This window comes from Gossypium arboreum, chromosome 5 (genome assembly GCF_025698485.1).
Source record: "Gossypium arboreum isolate Shixiya-1 chromosome 5, ASM2569848v2, whole genome shotgun sequence".
In the NCBI taxonomy this organism is placed as follows: domain Eukaryota; kingdom Viridiplantae; phylum Streptophyta; class Magnoliopsida; order Malvales; family Malvaceae; genus Gossypium; species Gossypium arboreum.
Genome location: NC_069074.1, coordinates 12,038,166 through 12,065,807, shown reverse-complemented (window position 1 = coordinate 12,065,807; position 27,642 = coordinate 12,038,166). Strand labels below are relative to the sequence as shown.

Below are 27,642 nucleotides of genomic sequence, written 5' to 3'. Positions count from 1 at the left end.
ATGAGTCTAGTTTCATATAGAAGAAACGGTGCATGCAATTGGATTTTATGTTATGAGATATTTAAATTGTGGTGAGACAGAGTCTGAATGACTTCGAGTTCCCCTGTTCTGATTTTAGAAAATCATTAAAAATTTCACAAAAATAATTATGAGTCATACTGTATATGTATGGATTCCTCATTGGGTTTATTTTTAAGAGAAACAAATGGCATGATTATTTGAATTTTGTACAGAGAGAAATTTGGTTCGTAGTTCACAGAGGTCAAAGTAGCCAAACCCTGAAACAGGGGAGGATTTAACTAATAAACTGTACTAATTGGACCAACCAAAAATTATATAAAAAAATTGGTAAGTAGATATATGAGTATAAATTCGGGGAAAATTTACGGATTTGGATTTCGAGTTTTATAACTCAAGATATGAATTATTTAGCAACTATGACGCAGTTGGACAGCTTGTCTGAAAAGTATGATATAAATTATCTGAATTTGGTTAAGTGCTAAAATAAGTTTAGTAATGCCTTGCGCTCGACTCCGGAAACGGTATCGGGTAAGGGACGTTACATTTATTGGTATCAAAGCTTTAGTTTAGTCGATTCTCGGAATATGTATGATGTGAAAAGTGTCTAGAATTACATGCCATATAAATCTGTGATAGTGTGCTGTGTATGATCCGATCTAATCCTTGTTTTTATTATAGATTATCTTCAATTTGAAAAGATGTCAGATAGACCAGAACAAACTGAGCAAGAAGAAGTTAATAGCAGAGTACAAACCTCTGAACAAGGAACAAGTAGTGAAGCTCCGGTTTCATTGATGCAAGAACAAGAACTCAAAAATATGATTTATGGATTCATGAATCAGTGGTATAATGAGAATGTGCGAGAAAGAAATTAGACTCCGCAACCTCCTCCCCCTATCTCAACATCTGTAGTACCCCCGGTTGCTCCTCCACCTCCTCCGACAACTGAATCTGGCAAACGTTCTCCATTTAAAAAGCTCAGAAAACATGGGACTGAAGAATTTCGGGGAAGAACAGATGATGACCCCGTTAAAGCTGAATATTGGTTACAAAGTATAATGAGGGTTTTTAAGCAAATGGCGTGCTCACCAGATGATTACTTAATATGTGCCGTGTCATTATTGAAAGAAAAAGCTTATAACCGGTGGGAAACAATAGAAGGTTGTTATCTAATTTGAGAAGATCACTTGGGAATTTTTCAAAATGAATTTAAGAAGAAATATGTCGATAGAAGATATCTGGATAAGAAGAAAAGAGAATTTCTCGACTTGCGACAGGGAAACAAGTCAGTGGATGAATATGAAAGAGAATTTGTTTATCTGAGCAAATATGCTCGAGATATAGTACCCACTGAAGAAGAAATGTGTATCAGATTTGAAGAAGGGCTTAATGATGAGATTAAAATGATGATAGGGGGCATTGAGATACGAGAATTTGTTGTTCTATCAGATCGTGCTCAGAAGCTTGAAGAAGTATATAATAAAAAGATGCAACGAGATAGAAGAAGTAAAGAATCTTTCAAAAGAAGTGCATCTAAGTCATTTTCGGCTTTACCAGTGAAGAAATCTAAAGAGGAATTGATGAGCCACTTGAAGACGGAAAGATCAGGAAAAAGTAGGCCAAGACAATCTGATTACAAAGCATCTGACAGACCTGCTGTTAGTGTGGGTAGTGTACAAAATACCCAAAGGCCTAAGTGTCAACATTGTGGAAGAAGTCACCCCGGTGAATGTAGAAGTAAGTTAGGGGCTTGTTATAAATGTGGGGCCACTGATCACTTTATTCGTGATTGTCCCCAATTACAAGTAGAAGAAGTGGAACAGAGGGAGAAACAGAAAATTCTTCCTCAAAAAGGAAGACGCTCTGGTCAGAGCAGTGCTACAGGGGCTACTCGTTCGGGTATGAAAGATACTGCTAGCCGATCAGAAGTTAGGGCTCCTGCTCGTACTTATGCCATTCGAGCGAGAGAAGAAGCAACAGCTCCAGATGTAATTGCTGGTACTTTCTATCTTTATGATGTTCCTGTGTATGCTTTAATAGACCCTGGGTCTACTCATTCATATATTTGCACTATGTTAGCATCTGAAAAGAACTTATTTGTTGAGCCTACTGATTATGATGTACAAGTTACAAATCCGTTAGGTCAAAGTGTGGTAGTTAATTTAATATGTCATAACTGTCCACTGAAAGTTAAGGGCTGTGATTTCCCCGCTGATTTGATGCTGCTACCCTTTCGTGAATTTGATATTATCTGGACTGGTTAATGAAACATGACGCGGTAGTGAATTGTCGAGAAAAACGAATTAGCTTGAAATGTCAAACATGAGATATTGTTTTGGTTGAGTCTGGGAATTTGGATGACATGGTTAGAATGATTTCCTTTATGTCTGCTCAGAAATTGTTGCGTAAAGGAAATGAGGCTTATTTAGCCTATATTCTTGATACTCGAAGTTCTAAATCAAAGTTAGAGCAACTATCTGTTGTAAATGAATTCATGGATGTATTTCCTGAAGAATTACCAGGTTTACCACCCGATAGAGAAGTTGAGTTCGTGATAGATGTGCTTCCAGGAACAGCTCCCATATCAGTGACACCGTATAGAATGGCTCCAGCAGAATTAAGAGAGTTAAAAGCGCAGTTGCAAGAACTGTTAGTGTAACACTCCTTACCCGAGACTGTTGCCAGAATCGAGCACGAGGCATTACTAAACTTATTCTATCCCTTAAATAGGTTTAAATTGTTTATTTAAGCATTTCGGAATGTGCTGCCATTCTGCATCGTAGTCACCTAAAAATTCATATCTTGAGTTCCGAAACTCGAAATTAAGATCCGTAAATTTTTCCTGAAACTAGACTCATATATCTATCTACTAATTTTTTTCATAGATTTTTGACTTGGCCAATTAGTACAGTTTATTAGTTAAAGTTTCCCCTGTTTCAAAACTCGACTGCACTAACCTCTTGTTACTACGAACCATGTTTCTTCCTGTACAAAATTCATATCACTAAGACGTTTGTTTCTATTAAAACTAGACTCAACAAGGATTATAACTATATAAAGTATACCTTCTAATTAGTTTTGTACAATTTATGGTGAATTTTCAAAGTTGAAAAAGGGGTTCCAGAAATCGCTCTGACCCTGTTTCACTAAAACTCAGATATATCATGAAATATAATACCTTTACCTATTTTTCTTATTCCATAAGAAAATAGACATAATAAGATTTAATTTCATATATTATTCATCTTCAAACTATGTTTATACAATTTTAGTGATTTTTCAAAGTTACGTCATTGCTGTTACTTGAATCTGTTTTAGGTTACTTTCACATTTTCATAATTTTCATGTGATAATCACCATTCAATCATACATATTAATAAACATGCATATCATCGGCCATTTTATTAGCTAATCACTAGCAAGTATTTACACATCATTCATTGTTCATATTATACCAAAAGTGGCTAAGTTTCTATACATGCCATACACAAAACAAAACGTCTAATTATACCGAGTTATTTCTTTGATAGTGTGATCGGCCTCCGCGTTTCCTTCGATCCCGAGTGGCTAGATAAGTACTATAAGAAGAAGAAAATAAAGAGATTAAGCACTAGGCTTAGTAAGCTTACAAGCAAATAAATCACAACATTCAACATAATGGATAATTATGCATAATATCATCTAACATCATAAATTTCTTTACTTCTCAATTTCTATCTTCTTCTTTATTCCCTTACCTTCTTTCTTACGACCTTTCCTTTTCATAAGTATAATCTACTTTTCCTTTGCTGTTAATTCACTGTGATTTAACTCGTATCCTGACCCGTTGAACCACTCGGAATACTAAGGATACTAGGGTCGTTCCTGTCTATCAATATCCTGCTAATGCCATGTCTTTGACATGGACTTACATGAATTATTCCTGTCTCCAATGCCATATATAATATGGACTTACATGGCTCAATCCTGTCTCCAAAGCCATATTTTTTCTAATATGGACTTACATGGCTCATTTCGTTTCATCTGTCAACCCTAATATCCTAACATTCTTAGGGTTCAACTGGGCTTTCTAACACTTTTTCTCGTCACTTCACCTTAAATTCGACTTTAAATATTTTCATAACATAAATATATAAATGCTGAAATTGACAATAATAATGTAAAATAAAAGAATATTGCATTTATTTACTGTAAACTTACCTCGATACAAAATGTGACTAAACTTTACAATTTAGTCCTTTACTTTTCTTTTCCCGATCTACTCTCAATTTCGATCTTCTTGATCTATAATAGCAAATTTAGCTTATTTAATATCAACATTTATCAAAACAACCCTTTACTCAAACTTTGGAAAAATTACATTTTGCCCCTAAACTTTCACATATTTGCACTTTTGCCCCAAGGCTCGTAAATTAAACTTCATCCTATTTTCTTATGTTTTATGACATGCTGATCATTTTTCCTTCTATGGCAACATCAAATTCACACACTAACATGTACTTATGACTATTAGGTATTTTTACCGATTAAGCCTTTTACTCGTTTTCACTTAAAACCAAGTAGCACAAGTTGTCTAACATAATTTAAAACCTCATATTCCATCATAAAACATCAAAATACACAAATTTCACCTATGGGTATTTTTCCAAATTTGATTCCTAACTTAAATTATTGCTAGCATAAGCTTTATCGAGCTACCAGGACTTCAAAACGTAAAGATCATTAAAAGCGGGCTTGGAATCACTTACTATGAAGCTTGAAAGTTGAAGAAACCCCAGCTATGGAGAGAGGTAAGGTTCTGCTGGTAACTTGAAGAAGATGATACAATTTTATCATCTTTTTTACCTTTTTATTAATGTTAATAACCAAATGACCAAAATGCCCCTCCTTCTAAACTTTCAAAAATTCCTTCCATGTCCTAATTTTGTCCATGAACTTAAAATTGGTCAAATTACCATTTAAGATGTCCTAATTAATATTCCAAAATAATTTCATACTAAAAACTTCTAGAATGCAAGTTTTGCAAATTATTCGATTTAGTCCCTAACCTCAATTTAAGCACTTTATGCATAGAATTTTATCACGAAATTTTCACACAATCATGTAATCATACCATGAACCTCAAAATAATAATAATATATATATATATATTTTTTTTACCCTCAATTTGTGGTTTCGCAACCACTGTTCCGTTTAGGCCCTATTTCGGAATGTTACAGTTAGACAAAGGGTTTATCAGACCGAGTATGTCACCATGGGGTGCACCTGTCTTATTTGTGAAAAAAAAGAATGGTTCATTGAGGCTGTGCATAGATTACAGGCAGCTGAATAAGGTAACAATTAAAAATAAATATCCTTTGCCTCGTATTGATGATTTATTCGATCAGCTTAAGGATGCTACAGTGTTTTCAAAAATAGATCTCAGATCTGGGTATTATCAGTTAAAGGTAAAGGAATGTGATGTACCGAAAACAGCTTTTAGAACTCGGTATGGTCATTACGAGTTCTTAGTTATGCCATTCGGTTTGACAAATGCTCCTGCTGCTTTTATGGATTTAATGAATCGAATTTTCCGGTCTTACGGATAGATTTGTGGTTGTGTTTATTGACGATATCTTGATCTATTCAAAGACAGAATCCGAGCATGCTCAGCACTTGAGAATTGTACTACAGATATTAAGGGAAAAACAGTTATATGTAAAATTTAGTAAATGTGAATTTTGGCTTCATGAAGTGGGATTCTTGGGTCACATTGTGTCAGTTGATGGTATACGGGTAGATCCGAGTAAGGTGTCACGGTGATTAATTGGAAAACTCCAAAGAATGTTACTAAGTGCGAAGTTTCCTTGGATTAGCTGGTTACTATCGTCGATTTGTGAAAGATTTTTCTTGATTGCTTCACCGATAACTAAATTATTACGAAGAATGTTGAGTTTGTATGGTCCGATGAGTGCCAACGAAGTTTTGATCAATTAAAGAAAATGTTGACAGAGGCTCGGTGTTAACTCATTTGAATCAAGTGTGCCATATGTAGTATATAGTGATCGTCTCGAATGGTTTAGGTTGTGTATTGATGCGATCAGAAAAGTTGTAGCATATGCTTCTCGACATTGAAACCACATGAGAGGAACTACCTACACATGATCTTGAATTAGCGCCATAGTATTTGCTTTAAAATTTGGAGACACTACCTATATGAGAGAAATGTTATGTATATCTGACCATAAAAGTTTGAAATATTTAATGTCGCAGAAAGAGTGAATTTGAGACAGAGGCGATGGTTAGAGTTGTTGAAAGATTACGATCTTATCATTGATTATCATCCGGGTAAGGCAAATGTAGTGGCAGATGCACTTAGTCGGAAATCATCATTATTTGCTCTTCGGGCATTAAATGCCCATTTGTCTGTTAATGAAAATGGTTCTATATTAGCTGAATTAAAGACAAAACCAGTATTCTTTCAACGAATTTGGGAATTACAAGATGAAGATCCGAAGTTGGTGTTGAAACGAAAAATGGTTCGGGATAATTTGAACTTAGATTACTCTATTGATAATAGTGGTATGTTATACCATCGTAATAGAATTTGTGTCCCGAATAATCTAGAATTGAAGAAGGATATCTTATCAGAGGCTCATAGTAGTATGTACTCGATTCATCCGGGTAGTACGAAGATGTATTGTGAATTGAAAAAAATGTATTGGTGGCCTAGTATGAAATGGGAAATTTGTGAATTTGTGGCAAAATGTTTAATCATCAATGGTAAAAGTTGAACATCAAGTGCCTCTGGGTTTGTTACAACCCGTAATGATTCCGAATGGAAGTGGGAACATGTGACGATGGATTTTGTATCTGGATTGCGGTGACTCAGAAGAAAAAGATTCGATTTGGGTGATAGTAGATGATTCACTAAATCAACGCATTTTATTCCGGTCGTAATGATTTTCACTTGATAAGTTAAGCGGAATTATATGTGTCGAAATTGTGAGATTACATGGGGTGCCGACATCAATTATTTACGATCGAGATCCGAGGTTTACTTGAGATTTTGGAATAAACTACAGGAAGCTTTAGGTACTAAGTTAAAATTTAGTATGACTTTTCACCTCGGATAGATGGACAATCGAGCGAGTGATTGATTTTGGAAGATATGTTAAGGTGTTGTATACTCGAGTTCGATGGCGGTGGGAAAGGTACTTACCTTTAGTGAATTTGCTTATAATAACAGTTATCAAGCTAGTATCAAAATGGCACCGTTTGAAGCTCGTATGGAAGGAAGTGCAGAACCCGTTGTATTGGTCGAATTAAGTGAATCGAAATTAGTCTGAGTGGATTTAATTCGGAAAGCGAAGAGAAAGTTCGATTATTCGAGAAAGTTTGAAAGTCGCTTCAGATCGTCAAAAGTCGTATCTGATTTGAAAAGAAGAGATATAGAGTTCAATGTGGGTGATCGTGTGTTCTTGAAAGTTTCTCCGTGGAAGAAAGTTTTACGGTTTGGTAGAAAAGGAAAGCTTAGTCCACGATTTATCGGACCATCTGAAATCATTGAGAGGATCGGTCCAGTAGCTTATAGATTGGCCTTGCCTCCGAACTTGAGAAGATCCATAATGTATTTCATGTATCTATGTTGAGACGATATAGATCGGACCTTTCACATGTGATTCCTCATCTTGAGATAGAGCTACAATCGATATGACTTATTCGGAGGAACCGGTGAAAATATTAGCTCGGGAAGTTAAAGAACTACGGAATAAACGAAAATACAGTTAGTAAAAGTGTTATGGCATCGACATGGATTGGAGGAGGCAACTTGGGAAGCGGAAGAATCTATGAGATCACAATATCCGCATTTATTTTCAGTCTGAAATTTCGAGGACGAAATTTCCTAAGGGGAGAGTTATAACTACCTAATTTTCAATGGTGTTGGAAATGGTGATTTGAGATCACTAAATCCGACAAATAAGATTGAACAAGATAGTAATTTAATATTTATGAGTCAAGTAAGAATTTAGAAGAATTTGTGAAATGGTGAAATTAGTGAATTAAAAGAATTTATTAGGTCAAACGGGTCAAAAACGAGGTATCGAGACCTCGAATTTGAAAATCAAGTTATAAATATTTTTATAAATATTTATGAAGTTTCATTTAGCTAGTATTAAAGTTTGGTTGAGAAATTTTAACGATTAGGTAGTCAATTAAATAAAAGGACTAAATTGTAATAAAATAAATTTTGCTAAAAGGATTAAATAGCTCAAGTGTTAAAAGAAGGAAGATTTAAAGGGAAATTAAGCCTAAAAGTGAATAGGCTGGACGGCAAAGGCAAGAAAATCAGCAGAAAAATAAGGGAAATAAGGGCAAAATTGGAAATTTTACAACTTTAACATATAAAATAAGAATAAAATTGAAGAATCTAGAGATCTCTTCATATTTTATCAGCCAAAACGCCATAGAAGGTCTGGAGAAAGCTGGTTTTTTATATTTTACATCATGTAAGTTTAATTCTTGCTTTTTCTTGATAATTTTTATGTTTTTATGACTTTTACAATTAGTTCCACTTGTAGAATTCATTAGTTTTTGATTTTATGGGTGAAATTGGAAGTTACCCTGGATGGACAAGGGAATTTTATGATGAATTATTATGAAATTTAAGTTCTAATTTCATATTAAGGTGGTTTTATTAAGTGATTTTGATAGGGAATGATATTTAGGACCTAATTGTGAAAAAGTTGTGAATTGAAGGTTTCTGTTGAAATTCAGAATATAAAAGGTTTTGAAATAGTTTATAATGATAAAATAAAGTGTTAATTGAGAAAAATTAGTTCAATTGATGGGTGAATTAAGCAGGGACTAAATTGTGAAAACTGTAAATTTTGGGGTAAAAGTGCAATTTCAAAATTTGAACAGCATAAATTGTGAAGTGAAATAGAATTGAAATGGATGCTAATGAAGGAATGATTTTATAATTATAGATCAAGAAAACGAATCGAATCGTGGAAAGGAGAAAATTCAAGAATAGTCCACGAATTTCTCGACTTTTGCAAATTAGTCCAGGTAAGTTCATATGGCAAAGTTCAATGTTTTGATATGAAAATCTTATGATTGTTAAAGTATTTCATTGTTGATGAATACTATCGGTTTGCATTAATTAATAAATAATGTGTAACTAAAAGTACAAATTAGTAGGAACAATGGATTTGAGTGCTTCTATTCGTGACACGATGAATTGACGAAAAATATGTGATAAGTGCGCCCGTTTAAGACCATAGCTGGGCTATGGCATCGGTGCAATGTGACAATGTGACTCAGTATAAGACCATAGTGGGCTATGGCATCAGTATAATGTGATAATGTGATTAGTATAAGACCATGTCAGGATATGGCTTCGGTATGATATGTGAACCGTGTAAGACCATGGCAAGGCTATGGCTTGTGTGTGATGCGTAACAATGTGAAAGTCCATAGTTTACTATAGCAATGTGATAATGAAGCACTCAATTCCCTTATTGTTCCCTAATTTGACAATGAAGTAAATGAGAAATGGGCCTAAGGGAGTTAAATTGTGAGTAGCCATATGAAAATTATTCCAATGAGTTATTAATGAAATTGTGATTTGGAGGATGAAATAGTTAAACTAATAGATATATGATTGTGTACGATATTTGATATGATTTGTGTTTTTATGCCTATGAGCTTACTAAGCTTCAATAAGCTTACTTGTGTGTGTTTAATATTTTTATGTAGATTGACTTGAAGTGAAGTGGGTAGATCGGATCAACACAACAGGGCACACTATTCAGATCAATTCTGGTAGTTTTTGTTTTATGTTTAAAGATTTATATGGCATGTATAGAGTTTGAATGAATTGAAGTAAAGATGTTATGAACTAGTTAACAATATTTGTACTAAAACAGTTTTTGGTAAGTAGCAGTAGTTTGACTTTGAAAATTCACCATAAATTGTGGAAATTGAGTTAAGGGCTGGAAAAAAAATGAGACTAAAGCCTAATGAGTCTAGTTTCATATAGAAGAAACGGTGCATGCAATTGGATTTTATGTTATGAGATATTTAAATTGTGGTGAGATAGAGTCTGAATGACTTCGAGTTCCCCTGTTCTGATTTTAGAAAATCATTAAAAATTTCACAAAAATAATTATGAGTCATACTGTATATGTATGGATTCCTCATTGGGTCTATTTTTAAGAGAAACAAACGGCATGATTATTTGAATTTTGTACAGAGAGAAATTTGGTTCGTAGTGCACAGGGGTCAAAGTAGCCAAACCCTGAAACAGGGGAGGATTTAACTAATAAACTGTACTAATTGGACCAACCAAAAATTATATAAAAAAATTGGTAAGTAGATATATGAGTATAAATTCGGGGAAAATTTACAGATTTGGATTTCGAGTTTTATAACTCGAGATATGAATTATTTAGCAACTATGACGCAGTTAGACAGCTTGTCTGAAAAGTATGATATAAATTATTTGAATTTGGTTAAATGCTCAAATAAGTTTAGTAGTGCCTTGCGCTCGACTCCGGAAACGGTCTCGGGTAAGGGGCGTTACAGTCGCAGAGGCTGCAAAGGAAAAGAGAGGAGGGTGATGAAGACATGGGGTTCTTTTTCCTTGATTAAGTTTGGGTTCCATTATTGCAAGAAGCTAGAAATTAAAAAAAGGAAAAGAAAAACAAGAATGAAGAAAAAAAGAACAAACAGAATATAGAAATTACTCGTGAAGCTAGAAAATTATGTAATTATTTTTAATTTTTTTACATATATTTTTGAAGTTTAATTTTCTATAAATTATATATTAAATCTTTTTATTCTTATGATCTTTTAAACGTTTTATATTTTTACTTAATTTTAAGATTTTTATATATCAACTTTAATATTTTAAGTTTTAAGATTTTTTTATAAAATTCAATTACAAGAAAATTTTCAAAAGTAACAAAATGATATTTTAATTATAATTTAAGGGTTAAAGTAATTATTAACGGTTTGAATTAATGTTCATCCATTAACTTCAATGTAGCTATTCAATAATATTAATGACTATTAAGTAATTTTGAAAATTCAATAATTAAAATGTAATTTTAAACAAAATTTAGGATAGATAGTGAAGTTTACCAAAAATTTATTAAAAGGAAATCATTTTAGTGTAACAAAAATGTTTTCTATATCTATTTTACTTTCTATAGATTAATTATTTTGGTTTCGTCTTGTTGCTCCGAATCATTTAACAAGATACAACTTGCACCAAAACCATTAAAATAGCAAAAAGTTATCGATTACAATACAAACGCAATTTTTTGGCTTTGGAGCCTACAATCCCCTTTTCAAAATCCTTTCATATTTTTTTAGTTTCTATTAGAAGTAATTGCATTCATGAAGAGGAAGGTTACAACGGAGCAGTATACTGAATACGAACATGTTTCTAATGTTTTTAGCATGCCAATATGTAATTTTGTTATAATCCCTTTTCTTTACAGAGCGGAAGGAGATTCCGGGTAATCCATCAGCTATTTCTTAAAATATCGTCGACCTGTTGTCATATTCACCATTGCGTCAGCAACTCTGTTGCCTTCTCGATAAGTATGCCACATCACCCCCTACAGCTAGAGCATTGGAATGCTGACTATCGAAACTATTACACCGCAGATTCACCACCACTAAACCATCCAGCTCTAGCACTACCCTCCTCGTTCCGCAAAACCAAGCCTGCTGCAGCTCGTCATAAACTACTCATAATTCCGCTTCAGTCATAGTACACCGCCCTATATTCCTCGCTAATCCAGCCATCAACTCACCCCTATGATCACATATAATCCCTCCAGAGTAAGCTAAACCAGAATCTGTTTTACATGCCTCATCCGTATTGACTTTGAACCAGCCAATAGGTGGATTCTCTCGTTGAACCAAACGGCACACTCTAGTTTGAAAATTGTATTCCCAACCTGCTTGTCATGAAATGATGTTTGTACCTCAGCCTGCAACCGTAGACATTCTCTGCTTCAACATAATCAAGCTATTTTACTTATATAATATAAAAAAATTAAAAATTTTAAAAAAGAGATTCCAATTAGATTAATTACAAAATTAGTATAGTTGAGGTGACAGAAATGTGTTAAATAGGCAGCACCACCCTTATTTTCTAACAAATATTAGTGACTGTTAAATAAATTTTTTTTTATATCAAGTGAAGGCATTTTCATTAGCGGTATTAAAATGGGATTTTATATAGTTTAAATACGGGTTGATGATTGTGCTCATGTAATAGGTGCCAATCTCATAGGCGGTTTTCAGCTCTTTACCTAATTTGTGTTCTTTTAATTATTTATATTATTTCTTTACTTGAAAAATTGGGTAATTTGATGTTCTAAGTTTAATTGGGTAATTTGAGGTTCTAAGTTTAGCGGTTTGGTTCTTTTATGTTTGTATGCTATTATTTATGATTTTTATATTTTTAAGAATAATTTTGTTCTTTCTTTTCCTGGAAAATTGTGTAATTTGAGATTGTTCCATTAAGTTCTTTGGTTCTAATGTTGCTAATTTCTGTTATGTACTATTATTTGATGACTTTTATGTTTTCTTTCTAAATTCTAATCGAATTGCTTTGTTGTTCATTAGGCAATAATGGTAAACTAAAATGATAATTTTTTTATACGATTTTGCTCATAACTACAATTTTTTGTGGAAAGAGAGTTAAAAGCGATACTATCATGGTTGATGCTCTAACTAAAGCCAATAAATTTGTCCAAATGTGTCATCTATGAGATTGACACCATTGGTGTCGCCTATTACATGGGCAAAACTATCAATTCATATTTAAACCGTATAAAATCTCATTTTGATACTGCCAATAAAGATACCTTCATCTAATATAAATTTTTTTTTAATGGTGATTGACATGTGTTAGAAAATAGAGTGATGCCGCCTATTTGACACCCTTCGTCACCCCAACCATACTAGCTTCGTAATTAATCAAGTTGGTATCCCATTTTCAAAATTTTTAATTTTTTTATATTATATATATAAAAAAGCCACATAATTAGCATGGAAAATCTCATTGTTCCTCCTTGTCCATAAATCCAACATATTGAGTTAAAATATATGTTTAAATTATTTATAATAATATAATTTATTTTGTAAAAATAACTTTTAATCAACTCATTATATCAATTTAATTATAGTATAACTTAAAACTTTAAAATGTGAATACAGTTTCCTCTAAGTAGTGAAATAATGATTAAGACTTTATAATCTGAAAACATTATGAAGCGGAAAAAGATAACCTAGTATTTTAATGGATGAATCATTTAACTCAATTCATCATATTACAAATAACATAAGGTGTACAAAAGCGCTTTGGTCCCATAAACAATAGCGCCATTGCTATCAAGGAGCCTGGCCTTCCACTACCAATACATTTCATACAAATTATTTTTGCAGTTTAAACCTTCAACATTCCCTTATCCTTCACACTTATCATTTCACCTTTACAAAGGGTTTTACACTGTATATATCTATTTTTGTCTTTCAAAGTCTCGCCAATAATAATAAAAAAAAAGGTACATTTTTTACTCTAGCTATTTTCTTCTCTGAATTCCTTGATATCAACATAGCAATCCCCCATTCCATATAATTATGGGGGTCGGAAATTAAGGGCTCATCGGAAGGAATACCTGGCAACAAGCCTTTTCTAAATCCACTCCGAATTTATCTTCCCCTCATATGAATCTTTTAAATTCAAATAATTGAAGACAAAGGCACTGTGCAATTGACTGAGAAGTAGCTTATTAATATTAACAACACGGCGTCTGGTCCTCAATGAAACTGAAAAATCAAGGTGATTTTCAGTGTCTAGTATCACCTTTACTTGTTAATGCATTATTGGATTATCAAAATAATTAATATATTCCAATTATATTCAACCATTTTTGTTATAATTTTTAATATGTATTAATTACACACAATGGTGTTAAGCAAGAAAATTAAAACTAATGAATTGTAAAGAAAACCTCATTTCTAAAAATTCACATTATTAGAATCCAAAGTTACGTAAAAGGTAACACATAATTTTATTAAAAATACACTGCTTTAGGTTCTATCCAACTCGAATGTGATGATGGAGAGAAGTTGAAAAAAGGCGTGGGCCAAGGTGGTTCGTTGATAAAAAGTTGCCCTTCCTTTCAAGCAAAGTGTTATAATTTGCCAACTACACAAACTATTCGTATATCTTTCTTCTACTTTTTTCAAAAAATAAAATAAAATTTTCGTCAACAAGAGTTCCCATGCAGTATTATATCTGCCAAATCATATATTAGCCAAGTGTGAAATACACTACTTATTGTTTCACTTTTACTTTTAGCTTAATGATTTCTTTTTCTGTGTGAAATTCATTTGAATTTATTTTATTTAAAGAATGATAAAAATGAAAGTCTTTTGTTAACACATTGTCAGTCTTTAATTGGGATCACATGTGGATGTGAAGATTTTTATTTCTTTTGCCATTCTATTGAAGCAATATATGATTTTGACTATTTATTTAGCTTTGTATAAAAAAAATATTTAAGGTTCAATTAAATGAGATTTTTTTTAAACGATTATATATCTACATACTCGTACTAATTATCTTTTTTTCATAAAAGAAAGATATTTTCGGCTCCATCCCACCTTCCCTTTTCATCAACTAACATTCTTTTAACACATAGGCACATGTTGGTGGTCCCCACTCGGCAATCTGCCCCGCCACGTGCCTCTCCTGGATCAGTCTTTCTCAGGAAAAAACGGTCTAAATTTCAAACAAGTTCGGGGTCCCACATTCTCCTCAACCGTGAAAAATATTATCTCATCACCTGTCGGCAACGCAAAATTATGCCACGTGTCAGAGCGAACATCAAAGCCCTGTCCCCCCCCCCCCCCCCCTTTCTTTTTCCTTCCACGTCTGGCTTTTAAGTTGGTAAAGAAAGATATCTCAAGTCCCTACTCGGCGGGAGTAATTTCCGACATCGCACTCGCTGTTGGCTGATGCCGACTGCATATAGGGATCTAACACGTGTAACATACAGAGAGACAATAGCTTTCACTTGAAGTTCAGCTTTTTTTTTTCTTCATATTTTGTCGTTTGTTTTCAAAAATCATTTGAAGTTGCTGAGACAAAAAATGAGAGTTAAGCTGGTAATTTCTGAGTCACACAGATTTTTTAGTGGATAAGGTAGATAGACACGGACAAAAGAAATTATGGCATTAGCTTTTTTTCCACCACATTTTTGAAGTTTTATTTTATATATTGAGTTTCAAGCCTTCCGTTTATATAAAAAAATGAATGAGTGAATTTAATAAAAGTAAGATATTAAATAAGTTCTAAGAATCAATTAAGCAGATGTGCATTCTATAAGAAATTGTTATTTTAAAAGATTTTACTTTTAACATTAAAAAATACTTTTATATTTTAATATAAAATATACTATTTTAATTGCATTCAAATGCAAAACAATACATTAATACACTTCTCATTTTATTATTAATTTATTATCACCTTTTATTTCCATAAAAGATGATTTTAGTCCGTAACATTTTATGGTAACCTGTATTAAAAAACATAAGTGTGTTTTAACTATAAAATTTAGTAAGTCTCTAATGAAACAAATTCATACAAAATGAAATTTCATTACGGGAAACCAAAGGATCCCAAATTTTTTCTCCATTTTAGTGTCTTACCGACAGATTTGCCCGCATGTAAGCAACATAAAGTGGGAAAACCAATCATTCACAGCTTGAAAAACCAAATTATGGCGATTGTTAAGTATTTATCAGTTCATTAAAACTTACTTAACCGTACGTAACTGTAAGAACAAACATAAATTTTTGTCTTGTCCTTTTACTTGACCACAGACTAACAATCCATCTCCATGAAATCCGCTTTAAAACACTGTTCTCTTACGCCAATCCTTGCATTAAAAAGAAAGAACGAAAAAAAAAAGAGAAAAAAGATGGAACATAGCAAAGAATGAAATACTCATTTTCATACCCCACAAAAGGAAAAAACCAGCATCCAAAACCCCAGTTCTAGATATTTTTTTTTTCATTTGAAAACTTTGGGTTATCGTAATCTGTAACCACCCACCAACTCAATAAATGCCAAATTAATTTTTTTTCCCTTCAACTTTTAAATCCTTTCCTCTTTTGTTTCCCCTTCTTTTCCTAGACTGTTATTTTATCAGGTCTTTTAACGGCTACCACTTCATTCCCTTCTTCTTCTACCTTCAGTTTCAGAAAACAGAGGAACTTTTTTTTTTTAAAGGAAGAGTGAAGGCAGATGGATTTTAGTTCATTCTTGACGTCCTTAGGGACTTCTTTTGTAATATTCATAGTGTTGATGGTGCTCTTTGCATGGCTTTCGACGAGGCAAGGGAACGCGGTGGTGTATTATCCGAACCGGATCGTCAAAGGTATGGAACCGTGGGAAGGCGGTTCAAGGACAAGAAACCCTTTCGCTTGGATAAAGGAAGCCTTGTCTTCGAGTGAACAAGATGTCATCAACATGTCTGGGATTGACACTGCCGTCTACTTCGTCTTCCTCAGCACTGGTTTTTGTCCTTATCTTTTTGTCTCCTTTGTCAGTTTTCTTCACACGTGTGAATCTTATGTACAAATGTTGGCTTTTCAGTTACTCTACTCTATGTCCTGTCCTTTTTTTTTTTTTTTTTTTTTTTGAGTTTGAGATCTGTTTGTGTTTGTTAATGAAGTTCTAGTTTAGGAGGTTTTTTTGGAGGTTGATTAGAAAGTTAGCTTTTTTCTTACTTTAGTTTTAAACTAGGGTTAGAACTTTTGTTGGTTTGTTGTTATTTTTGGGAATTTTTTCCTGAAGTGTATTTTATATTGACTTCTCTGTTTCTATTTCTGGTCAGTTTTTTTTTTCTCTACTTTAATGGGATTCTTCTTGTCTTTTCTGATATATCAGTCAAATATACAAAGTACTCTGAATTATTATACCAGAAATTGTGTTAGTTTATTCTATGTTAGCTGGACTTGGACTTTGTAAATGTAGGTTATGGTATATGTTTGGAACCAATATATCTAAATTTTCCCAGTTTATGTTTTCTAAGATACTTGTAGAGAACCATATAACATATATAGTAACACAAACATTTTAAGAAAAATATAAAAAAAAAAAGTAGGAAAATGAAGGTAAGGAAATATAGGATCTTTGTTATTTGATTCCAGAACAATGAAGAAATTTTCTGTCTGAATTTGCTTGATGTAATGAATAAAAGTGTCTGAAGGATGAACTCTGAAATTCTAATTCTTTTTCGACAGTATTGGGAATCTTGGTTTTGTCTGGCATTGTACTGCTTCCAGTTCTTCTACCCATCGCTGCAACTGATGATGGTGTGAAGAAGAACGAACATACTAGTAATACTACGAGCAATGGAACTTTCAGCGACCTAGACAAGTTATCAATGGCGAATATTGAGGTAAGCTATGTAACATTCTCATGAACCGGATTTGTTTTTCTCCGACCAAGTACGATTACGATGTCACAGATATGTTTTGATGTACAAAAGTCTGTTTATTGTTGTCTATACAGGTGAAGAGTCCAAGGTTGTGGGCATTCCTGGTAGCCACCTATTGGGTGTCTGTTGTCACCTATTTCCTTACATTTAAGGCTTACCAACATGTTTCTGCACTAAGAGCTACTGCTCTAATGTCTAATGAAGTGAAACCTGAGCAATTCGCGGTTCTTGTTAGAGACTTGCCGAATGCCACTTCAGGTCAAACTCGAAAACAGCAGGTTGATACATACTTCAAATCTATATATCCTGAGACATTCTACAGATCAATGGTGGTCACTAACAACAAAGAGGTAAGATGATAATAATGTGCATCTCTTTTCGAGTCGAAACCTTTTTGTTCATCGCTGTTCAATTTTTTTAAGCAAACATATTGTTGAAATTTAGGTTGATAAAATCTGGGGAGAGTTGGAAGGGTTCAAGAAGAAGCTTGCGCGCGCAGAAGCCATATATGCACTGTCCCAGAGAAATGGTCAAGGCACGAGACCAACCAACAGAACCAGCTTCCTTGGTCTCTGTGGTAAAAAAGTAGACAGCATAGAGTACTACAATGAAAAGATTAAGGAATTGACACAAAAATTGGAAGCTGAACAAAAGGTGACCCTCCGAGAAAAGCAGCAAGGTTCTGCTTTGGTTTTCTTTACCAGTAGGGTGACTGCAGCGCTGGCTGCTCAAAGCCTACATGCTCAGATGGTTGACAATTGGACCGTTACTGAAGCGCCCGAACCTCGTCAACTCATATGGAGCAACCTGGCCATCAAGTTCTACGATAGAATAATACGACAATATGTCGTTTATATTGTCGTGTTTCTGACCATAGTTTTTTATATGATTCCCATTACTTTTATCTCTGCAGTCACAACCCTTAAGAATCTGAGAAAACTTCTGCCATTCTTGAAGCCTATTGTTGATATAGCTGCACTAAAGACGGTATTGGAGGCATATCTTCCTCAGCTTGCACTCATCATATTTTTGGCATTATTGCCCAAGTTCCTCTTTTTCCTCTCTAAAACCGAGGGAATCCCTGGTGGGAGCCATGTCATAAGGGCTGCATCTGGGAAATACTTTTATTTCATCGTGTTTAATGTTTTCATTGGTGTTACTATTGGTGGGACTTTGATCGCTTCAATTAAGACCATTGAGGAGAAACCTAACTCCGTTTTCGACATGCTGGCAAAAAGTCTGCCTGGCAATGCAACTTTCTTCCTTACATTCGTGGCTCTAAAGTAAGCTTTCATCCTTTTATTATCGCAATTGCTTTAAATGTTTGATTTTTAGTTTGATTGGGTTATTGGTTTGACAGGTTCTTTGTTGGTTATGGGCTTGAGCTTTCTCGAATAGTCCCTCTAATCATATATCATTTGAAGAGGAAATATCTTTGCAAGAACGAAGCCGAGTTAAGAGAAGCTTGGTTTCCCGGAGATATTAACTATGTAACTAGAGTTCCTAGTGACATGCTTATCGTCACAATCGTTCTTTGCTACTCGGTTATAGCTCCTGTGATCATCCCATTTGGAGTACTTTACTTTGCCTTGGGTTGGCTTGTTCTCCGGAATCAGGTATTTTACCCCGTTAATTTTCTGCTTATTGATAATTATTCTCACAATTTGATTTTAGTTTCGTTTTATTTATTGGTTGTACACCCTTCGTATAACAGGCACTCAAAGTTTATGTTCCGGCATATGAGAGCTATGGAAGAATGTGGCCTCACATGCAAACCCGAATCATTAGTGCCCTGTTCTTATACCAAGTTACCATGTTGGGTTACTTTGGGGTCATGAGATTCTACTATACTCCCATCCTGGTTCCGCTCCCGATATTGTCTCTCGTCTTTGTCATTGTCTGTAGGAAGAAATTCTATGGGGCTTTTTGTCACACGGTGCTTGAGGTCGCTAGCCAAGAACTGAAAGAAACTCCTCACATGGAACAGATATTCAAATCCTTTATCCCACCAAGCTTGATCTCTGACAAACAAGAAGATGAGCACTTTGAAGATGCTTTGTCTCAAGTTTCAAGATCAGAATCTTCTGTTTGATGTACATTTTTTTGTTTGTCTTGCTTGTGTCTTTCCACTGAGGTACCATGTCATTGTCTTGAATCTCAAGTGTCCTTAAACTTAGATTTGTCTGTTGATAATATGGTTTTAGGGAACCTTGCTGTCAGATAGTTTGTTTTTAACACAATCACTTCCTTTGGATCTTCAGCTTGAATTTCTTAAATTAGTTCTTGTTCAGTGTTTAATGGAGTTTTGTAGATAGGTCGCCTTGTAAACAATTGCTTCTCTTTCAAGCTTACTGTATAATCAAATTCAACAAAAGAGAGCTAAAAGAACTCATTTGTAGATCAGATGTTCAACAAATAAATGACTCTTATATCAACAGAAGAAATGGGCTAAAAGAACACACTCAAAATTGGACTTTGGGTTCATGTTTTTGAATCAACAATTAATCTTTAAAGTGAAGGGTCGTGATCAGATCCGATGCTACGTGGAGAAGGGATGTGTTCAACTGGTCTCCCTGGTTTAACCCATCTGCCATATTGGTTCAGCACAAGTCCCTTGAATGGCCTTTGATACCAAAACTCTGGGATCTTCAACTCCTTTATCAACATATCAGTTGACTTGTTAACCAAGGCAACATCTCTTCTTGCATTCCAGCGAAACTTTGATGTCTTGCTAATGTATCCATCTAACAGATGGAGGTAAGTCTCCAAATTATGAGACCCTGTGTAATCCGGGTCACGTGTTAAGTATGGGGACATGAGTACATCAAGTTTCAACTGCGTTCCGACATGCCGGTAAATCCATTTCAATCTCCCTGTAACCGCTGTAAACTTGTTAAGAATGGTGTTGAGTATGAACCCTGGCAACTTTGGGACTATGTCTTGCTTGACAACAACCCTTAGTGTCTTCACTCCTAGTTCCTTGAGCTTCTCCTTGAAATGTATGTTCCCAACTCTTGGTGCACCGAAAGAGATGACGTTGATGAAGAGATGGGGGACATACGTTGCGGCATCGTAGGCATTGAGGAGTGCCAATGCGCCTCCAAGGCTATGACCGCAAATTGTTAAGCTAACTTCCTCACCTCTGTCTCTGAAAAAGCTAACAAGCTTCTGGATTTCTTCCTTGACTTGTTCCGATGCACTCAACTTGTTGTACCTTGAGAAGTCGCCCTTGGAAGAGTAGATGCTGAGGAACCCTCTTTGCACCTTGATATTAGTTTTCCCAAGACGCTGCAGACGTGTTTTGAGGTCCGTGTACCACTCGGTTGGAGCCACCGTGCCCCGCCATGCCACGAGGATATCTCTCCTCCCAATCCTTGCGGTTTCAGCATCTCCGCTGACTGCAACATATCCCATCCAGTTGGAATCCTTACTCCAAGTACAATAAGTCCTCTCCAACCATTCAGGAACATCGACATGGGACATGGCATAAATGTACTTGGTAACCTTGTAACCATGTTTAGTAAGGCCTAGTTCTTCAAACAATTTGTGCCTATTGTATCTACAGCTTCCACAAAACTCTGATAAAGGATCAAAGTCGAAAGCATCATACGTTCCTTGGACGAATTCTCCGTACTTGACAACCTCTCGCCTTAGCCAAGGGTGGAGAGGCTCAATAAGGCCATCCCAATTATGCAAACCATGAAGCTCACGCCATCGTGTGGATATATTCTCGATGGGGGACTTGGTGGGAGTCATTGCATGACCGTGGTCGATGAAATCGGCCGCGGTGTAGGGCAATTGAATGAGTTGTGCCAATGGCATCGTGGGACGAATTGTCTTTTTCTTTTTCATTACATGCTTAATCGGCTTGATGATAGCCATATCATGATGATTAAGTTTAAGAGTCGAAAGCTTGCTCAGGTTTGATGCAAGATGGAGATGAAGGCGATGCTTGAGAGTGGATTTCAAGACCTTCTTCATACGCTGCCAAGTAACACTAAGCTTCAGTTTCCATACCCTTTTGGTCCTTGGCCTTTCTGTTTTCTGCCTATCGACATGTCTCACCGGTGACAACTGCATCTTATCCATGAAAGAAAAACCTGGTAATATACTAATATCGGCGTAGTGGTGGAGAGCAAAAAGCAAGAACCGTGAAAAGGTGGTGGATGAAAATGAATAATATAGAAAACGGTATGTTTGATGTAAATTTGAGAAAGACATGGGAATGGGAGGGTTTATATAGATATTGATTGTTTAATCAGAGAACCAAACTGTTAGACCTTTGGAACAAGTAGCAACACTTTCTTGTTCTGAGAACCTTCTGAATTCTAAGCTGCGATCGCCATCGCCATCTGGATGGTCAATTATCAACTTTTTTTTTGTTTTTTCTTTGTTCCACGGAAGTCAATTGGAGACTGCATCAAATAATAAAAACTTAATACACGTCGTCTTGTTGTGTGTATAACTGGTAAAATCCGTAATTTATTAAGGTATTATTAATTTTAAACATGAATATAATATATGTTTTTGAGTATACCATATCGTATTTATTATATCATCCTCGTATCTATTCAACGTTTCATGTTGATTTTTTTTTTAAATTGTTTTTACTTTTTGGTCTAGGGTTAACCTCAGAGCCATCACTGCTAACCCTTTAACGATAACAAAATAATTGGTAAAAGCCATAATATCGTCGCCAATGGCAGCTGAGCTTTGTTCTTGGACGTTGGTTGGGTCAATTTTAATTTGAGACTTAAAAAACGTGTGAGGCTGTGTCGCTTTGTGCATTGGCCATATTCATGAATTCTTGGGAGGCTCCCCTTCTTAAGCAGCCTCAACTGACCAAAGATGTGGTATGGACTAAGTTCGTATTACTGTTAATTTCTTTATAAAAAGCTATATTGCAATTGACTTATTAAGTTTAATTGGGTTTAAATATATGATTTAGAGAATATTTAATGTTAGGTCCAAAATAAAAACTGGATAAGACCATATATGACAATAGTTCTGGGTCTCACTCACTGCCCCTGCACAAATGCGATCGTCCTAGCTCCAGGCCCCCACCTATATGCCATTGGACTGCAACTTCATGAACAATAGATTGAAAATCCCAACCACCTTTTTAAAAAATCAAATAAAATTCAACTTGCAATCTAATATTAACTATTCTCAGTTGACTATTATTTGAAGTTAATAGCATCATCTCTGATTAGATAATTTTATGTGTATATTACATTAACCATTTCTTTTCTATAATTTAAAGCTTTTAATATTTGTAGTAGTCACCTGGTTCCCATATGTTTAATTGCTTTGGAATTTCAAGCTCACCGCATGGCATAGCATTGATCAATTATTGTTGTAACAATGTCTTCCGGGATGAGCTTGGTGAACTAGAACTAAAAACATTGACAGTGGTAATCAAGCACGGATTCAATTCATTGGGAATTCACCTATTGATGGTTTCTTAAGTACAGTCAGAGTTTAATTCGGATTCACGCAGGCATATGCATGTGAAAATGTTGGTAAATTGAGTAAAGAATCCCTCATTTGACGGCAAAAAAACTGCCCAACAAAGGACTGGTTTTAAATGAACAAGGCAGAAGGGTTTAAATCTAGAAGAGAGACCCTGAAGATATTCCCTAACCAACAGGCGCATGTGAGCATGCCCTTAAAATTGAGGTGCAACAAAGCTAAAAACATGTATACCAGAAACGTAAAGTAAATCATTTTTGACTGAAATGTACGGTCTCAAAACAAATGTTGCATAAAAAGGAACACTTCTTGATAGTCTCGAGAAAGAAGATAAGCTACTCGACTTCAGCCAAATAATCATCAATTTCAGCCGGGGTTAGTACCCTGCAGTACAGAAAGCAGAAGTAATTAAGCCACTAGAAACAAACGTTCTGAATTTCAGAAATAAAAAATAGCACGAACAACACAAATAAGTGCAATAAGCATGATTGCAAGTAAACAAACACAACATTCAGATTCAGAAGCGCATTTCACAAGGAGTCGCTACTTTGTAAAACTTCCTAAAAGGCCATATTCCATCACCATACCACCGGCAAAAGGGTTTAGAAAGTGGGGGAAAGGGTCAAAGCGGTGCTTGCCTGAATTTTTTGTCAGTTCCAATAATCCCAATTTCAATGTTTTTCCCTGAGATTTGTCCTTCAAATCTGCAAAATTGAGAGAACGGGTTGTAAGATTATTAATGACACAATAGTAAAGACAACCTATACAATTTTTTTTCCGAGGTTCTTTGATATATATATATATATAGATAAGGGATCTTCCTGTGCGGTAACATTTAAAGATAACCAGGTGGGAGAAATTTTAGCATTGACATTACCCCTCTTTGAGAGTCAAAATAGCAGTATGCACAGCATCATCAAGCTCCATATCATCAGTGTATCTACAAGGAAAGAACAAATCAACTGCAATTTCAGTAACAGAGAAACAGAATGCAGGAGAATGTCCATCTCAATTCTGGAAATGATGGGCATTTAATTTATATAATTTTAAGCTAAATAAATTGATATCCTAACATAATCAGTATAACATATCATATAAATTTTTGGTAAATTTAGAATTGAATTCTATAAGAACCAGATTCTAGGCAAACACCTTTTCTCAAGAAATGTTTTTGCATTTGAGACATTTTTCCCCATTGCTGAGGCTTTCCATGAGAAATAGGAACCAGATGGATCCACCTAGTGATAAGGAACAAAATCATGAAGCTGAAAAGCACATAAAACACTGTATTGAATCTCTAACTGGCCATATAATTAACTATTATCTATGAGAAGTACCTGGTACAATTGTGGACCATTGTCGTCATATCCAGCAACCAGTAGAGATACACCAAAAGGCCTTACACCACTACAAAGAGAAAGAAAGATACATCAAACTTACTATCAAAGCAAGAGGATTGCACAATTTAGCATTTCCACTTTTTTGGTCCAATTCAAACGGACCCAAAAATAGCAGCAAGGCCATGGATGATAAGGCATGTGAAAAAATTGCGGTCTACAACATTGCCATTTTTCTCTGAAGTTCTCTTCTCATATTCCACTTTCAGCTCCAACATAATGCAAAAATATTAAGGCCAAAATTACACCGGAAAAAACTTAGTAATATACAAAAATTCTAAGACAAAGTCTTCTAAAAGAAACTTAGTATTATACAGAAAGTTTTAAGAAAAAAACATTTAAGAATTATGCTACTTTCACTTTGGCCAAATAAACTATGCTACTTTACAACTCAATAGCTGACATGAAGCAAAGATGACCTACTTTTGCATAACAGACTACTATCGAAGCCTGTAAACAGTTTGATTCCTCAAAATCATAGCCATAATTCTGAGAAAAGAGAAGGAAGAATAGTTGTTTTTACAGACAAGGACAAAATTCTTACCCAGACTGAGTGAACTCCTGCATCACAGCTGCAGTTTCCCTTACAAGTTGTGTTACTGGAATTGGTTCCTTCAAACAAAAACTAATACATCTTAGAATCCAGTCAATATATGACATATAACCCTTTATTTTTTAACTGAGTTATTGGACAAATGTATAAGGTAAATGTACAGATAAAATTAACTTTGATTAATAGATCAGACCAAAGCTACAATACCATGATTTGATCTGACATAATTTTTTCCCAGATGCACATAGGTTAGAAATTAAGTTAACTAAGCGTCATTAAGAGCCATCAATACCTTATACAATCTATGATACTGTTCTGCCTGCTTTCTACTTTTCCGAACCAAAACTCGAAAATCAGGGCCCATACCACTACAGAACAATACGAAGATTTATGTGAATCTATATATCAGAAATATAGAAGTTATATTAGAAGCAAAGAACTGTATTAAAACATAGAAATGGTGATGAGCTATTTACTTAGTAGCCTAGTAATCAAACCTACTTATTTTGAAAGAAACGCATTTCACCTTTCTACATGCCTAACCGTCTTTCAAAATCAAAAGCACAGTCTCCTTTCTTTTGTTGGCTATAGCGAAAAGTGGCACAAAATAATAAACCATAAAAAAAACTATATTACATGGTTAACAACTTACAGAGCTTCTTACAAAAAAAAAAAAACATAACAAGACAGCAAGATCATAAATAAAAATTCTCTGACAAATAGGATATGAGCAAATGAATTCTTCATATATTAATCAAGGCATAGAACAAAAAGAAAAGGTAGGGAAGCTTTTTAAAAAAGGAATAAATTCCATGAAACAAAAAATGGCCATGTACTGGATAGTCGATTTTTAGAAAAAGAGTATTCTATGATAGACCAACTTATGAACCGTGGAGTTAGTAACTTAGGGTGCTCCTTTTGAAATCTCTGTTTGGTAAGTCAACAATGTCATAGATGCACATGAACTGGTACTTGCTCAAGACATTGGCGAAACACAGAGATAATTACAGATTTAATTTTCAAGAAGTTTAATCCAATATGCATGCTAATCAGATCCAATATATCTCCAACTAAAAGAACAAAATAACTGAGCTTTCCAGATAATTGCAGAAAGAAAAGAAACCTGTAAACAACTCCAATATTTGGTGTCAGACACTGTATTTTCTGAACCTGAAATCAGACATCAAATGTCCACATTTTGTGGTAATTAACAAAAAATCATCAGCATGGAACTAGAAATCGAATACCCTAGGCTTTTAATCTTCATACATTATAAAGTTGAATTGCTTCAAAAGAACAAACTAATTCTACCAGGAAAAGAAAATTAAAGCATCATCAATTATCAGTTAACTTTTACATGATAACATAGAGCCTCACATATTTTCCCAAAACAAAAACTAAAAGTAATTAAGCAAATACAAGCATTGCATGTTTCTATCGCTAGGAAGTGAGTGCATTCAACCATTCCCTAATTTTTGGTAAACCCAATACCCAAGGTCATATTGACACCAAGGTCGATGTAACATGGGAAAATCTAGAAATCCAAATGCAGATAGAAAGTGTGAGTGTATGGTACTAAATAATATACTCACAGAGGTTTCGTCAACCAAGATTGAAGGCAATTTCTTCTCAGTAGCAATTACTACCCCATTAGCAGCTGTAATTTAAAACCATTTATTAGCATAAAAATCAAAACCATCAGCAACTTTTTTAATACTTCTAAAATCCCAAAACCCTTTTTTAAAAAGAAAACAAAGAAACCTTTGATTCCAAGAGATGTTTGACCCGATCCTACTGCCGTCAAGGCGTGCTCGATCTGAACTAGCTTTCCTGAAGGACTGTTCAAGAACACAACAAAAAAAAAAAAAGAACTTTTGTTCTAAAAAAATTATGAAATATAGTACATTAACAAAGCTATAAAGCGAAGAAGACATTACCTGAAAGTTGTGAGAGAAAATGAATATTGACTGTCTCCCATGGTTTTGATTTAAGGAGAAACGGAATTGATAAAATACAGAAACCTGAAAGTCCGAAACACTGAAAATTGTTAAAAGAAGAAAAGAGAGAGGGAACCAAGCGGATATCACTAAAAGAGAAAAGGATTTACTTCGGGGGTTTTTGGGGGGGGGGGGGTGATTATGAACAAAAGAAAAAAAGTGTGCACTTTTACTTTATGTAGGTTGCTAGATCGGAGAAGTTTTCATTTCTTGTCGAGGAAGAAGGTTCGCGGAGATGTGGGTTGGGCTTTGTTTGCATAAACCATTTTTAAACTCCATTTAAGGCCCATGAGCTTATAGGGTTTGAGGATTTCCAGGGGAGCTGAGTTTGTGAAACTCCAATTTTTTGCTCTTTTATCATCAGAATTGCACAAAATGTGCTCTGCAAATTTCCTTGCTTGCTTTACAGAAATTAATATTTAAGCATGCAAATGGAAAAATTTGATGTGAAACTCAAAATTTTAATTACAATGTTTTGACTTAAAATTTGAAAAATTTAATCATAAATTAACTTTATCATTCACAAACTTTTTAATCTTCACACATAGTGAAAGAAATAAAAATAATAGAAATTATTTGAGCTATGACTTTTAAATAGTAATTATTTCTAAACCATAAAAATTAAAATAATTAATTAATCCAAAAAATAATATAAAGCGAAAGGTGGCATAATCCATAGTAGTTTA

The 27,642-nt window shown here is 34.4% G+C and overlaps 4 protein-coding genes across 7 annotated transcripts; 2 read left to right on the top strand and 2 right to left on the bottom strand.

Annotated features, from left to right (window-relative positions):
* The first annotated feature begins 1,601 nt into the window (after positions 1 to 1,601).
* On the top strand, positions 1,602 to 9,977 carry LOC128292613 (uncharacterized). Its single transcript, XM_053027469.1, has 2 exons — positions 1,602 to 2,019; positions 9,763 to 9,977. Exons 1-2 carry the CDS (start codon positions 1,602 to 1,604, stop codon positions 9,765 to 9,767), a joined length of 423 nt encoding a protein of 140 aa, XP_052883429.1. The 3' UTR covers positions 9,768 to 9,977.
* A 5,990-nt stretch (positions 9,978 to 15,967) lies between these two features.
* On the top strand, positions 15,968 to 19,925 carry LOC108453665 (CSC1-like protein ERD4). 3 transcript variants are annotated; one of them, XM_017751914.2, is made up of 6 exons: positions 15,968 to 16,610; positions 17,341 to 17,498; positions 17,612 to 17,887; positions 17,982 to 18,820; positions 18,898 to 19,153; positions 19,252 to 19,925. In XM_017751914.2, the coding sequence occupies exons 1-6, from the start codon at positions 16,340 to 16,342 to the stop codon at positions 19,627 to 19,629; spliced, it is 2,178 nt and encodes a 725-aa protein (XP_017607403.1). In that variant the 5' UTR covers positions 15,968 to 16,339; the 3' UTR covers positions 19,630 to 19,925. The 3 variants fall into 3 exon arrangements, with proteins under 3 accessions (XP_017607403.1, XP_052884189.1, XP_052884188.1); XM_053028229.1 differs by having other exon boundaries at positions 16,525 to 16,639; XM_053028228.1 differs by lacking the exon at positions 15,968 to 16,610 and adding an exon at positions 16,714 to 17,067.
* On the bottom strand, positions 19,551 to 21,724 carry LOC108450937 (phospholipase A1-Igamma1, chloroplastic-like). The gene has a single exon (XM_017748701.2). It carries the CDS (start codon positions 21,624 to 21,626, stop codon positions 20,046 to 20,048), a length of 1,581 nt encoding a protein of 526 aa, XP_017604190.2. The 5' UTR covers positions 21,627 to 21,724; the 3' UTR covers positions 19,551 to 20,045.
* A 1,418-nt stretch (positions 21,725 to 23,142) lies between these two features.
* Positions 23,143 to 27,337, bottom strand: LOC108453125 (proteasome subunit alpha type-2-A). Of its 2 annotated transcripts, none has more exons than XM_017751058.2 (12): positions 27,067 to 27,337; positions 26,897 to 26,980; positions 26,721 to 26,797; positions 26,552 to 26,616; positions 26,083 to 26,129; positions 25,252 to 25,327; positions 24,951 to 25,018; positions 24,347 to 24,416; positions 24,162 to 24,247; positions 23,887 to 23,949; positions 23,648 to 23,713; positions 23,143 to 23,393 (listed from the first exon to the last, which is right to left on the bottom strand). In XM_017751058.2, the coding sequence occupies exons 2-12, from the start codon at positions 26,935 to 26,937 to the stop codon at positions 23,345 to 23,347; spliced, it is 708 nt and encodes a 235-aa protein (XP_017606547.1). In that variant the 5' UTR covers positions 26,938 to 26,980; positions 27,067 to 27,337; the 3' UTR covers positions 23,143 to 23,344. The 2 variants fall into 2 exon arrangements, with proteins under 2 accessions (XP_017606547.1, XP_017606548.1); XM_017751059.2 differs by having other exon boundaries at positions 27,130 to 27,282.
* Positions 27,338 to 27,642: the final 305 nt, after the last annotated feature.

Bases quoted from the DNA above. Each gene is read 5' to 3' on its own strand.
- LOC128292613 (XM_053027469.1), top strand. From the start codon at position 1,602: ATGAGCCACTTGAAGACGGAAAGATCAGGAAAAAGTAGGCCAAGACAA.
- LOC108453665 (XM_017751914.2), top strand. From the start codon at position 16,340: ATGGATTTTAGTTCATTCTTGACGTCCTTAGGGACTTCTTTTGTAATA. The intron at 16,611-17,340 runs GTTTTTGTCCTT...CTTTTTCGACAG, and splicing joins CTTCGTCTTCCTCAGCACTG to TATTGGGAATCTTGGTTTTG. The intron at 17,888-17,981 runs GTAAGATGATAA...GTTGAAATTTAG, and splicing joins TGGTCACTAACAACAAAGAG to GTTGATAAAATCTGGGGAGA.
- LOC108450937 (XM_017748701.2), bottom strand. From the start codon at position 21,626: ATGGATAAGATGCAGTTGTCACCGGTGAGACATGTCGATAGGCAGAAA.
- LOC108453125 (XM_017751058.2), bottom strand. From the start codon at position 26,937: ATGGGAGACAGTCAATATTCATTTTCTCTCACAACTTTCAG. The intron at 26,130-26,551 runs GTGAGTATATTA...GTCTGATTTCAG, and splicing joins TCTTGGTTGACGAAACCTCT to GTTCAGAAAATACAGTGTCT. The intron at 24,248-24,346 runs GTACTTCTCATA...CCTTATCACTAG, and splicing joins ATGGTCCACAATTGTACCAG to GTGGATCCATCTGGTTCCTA.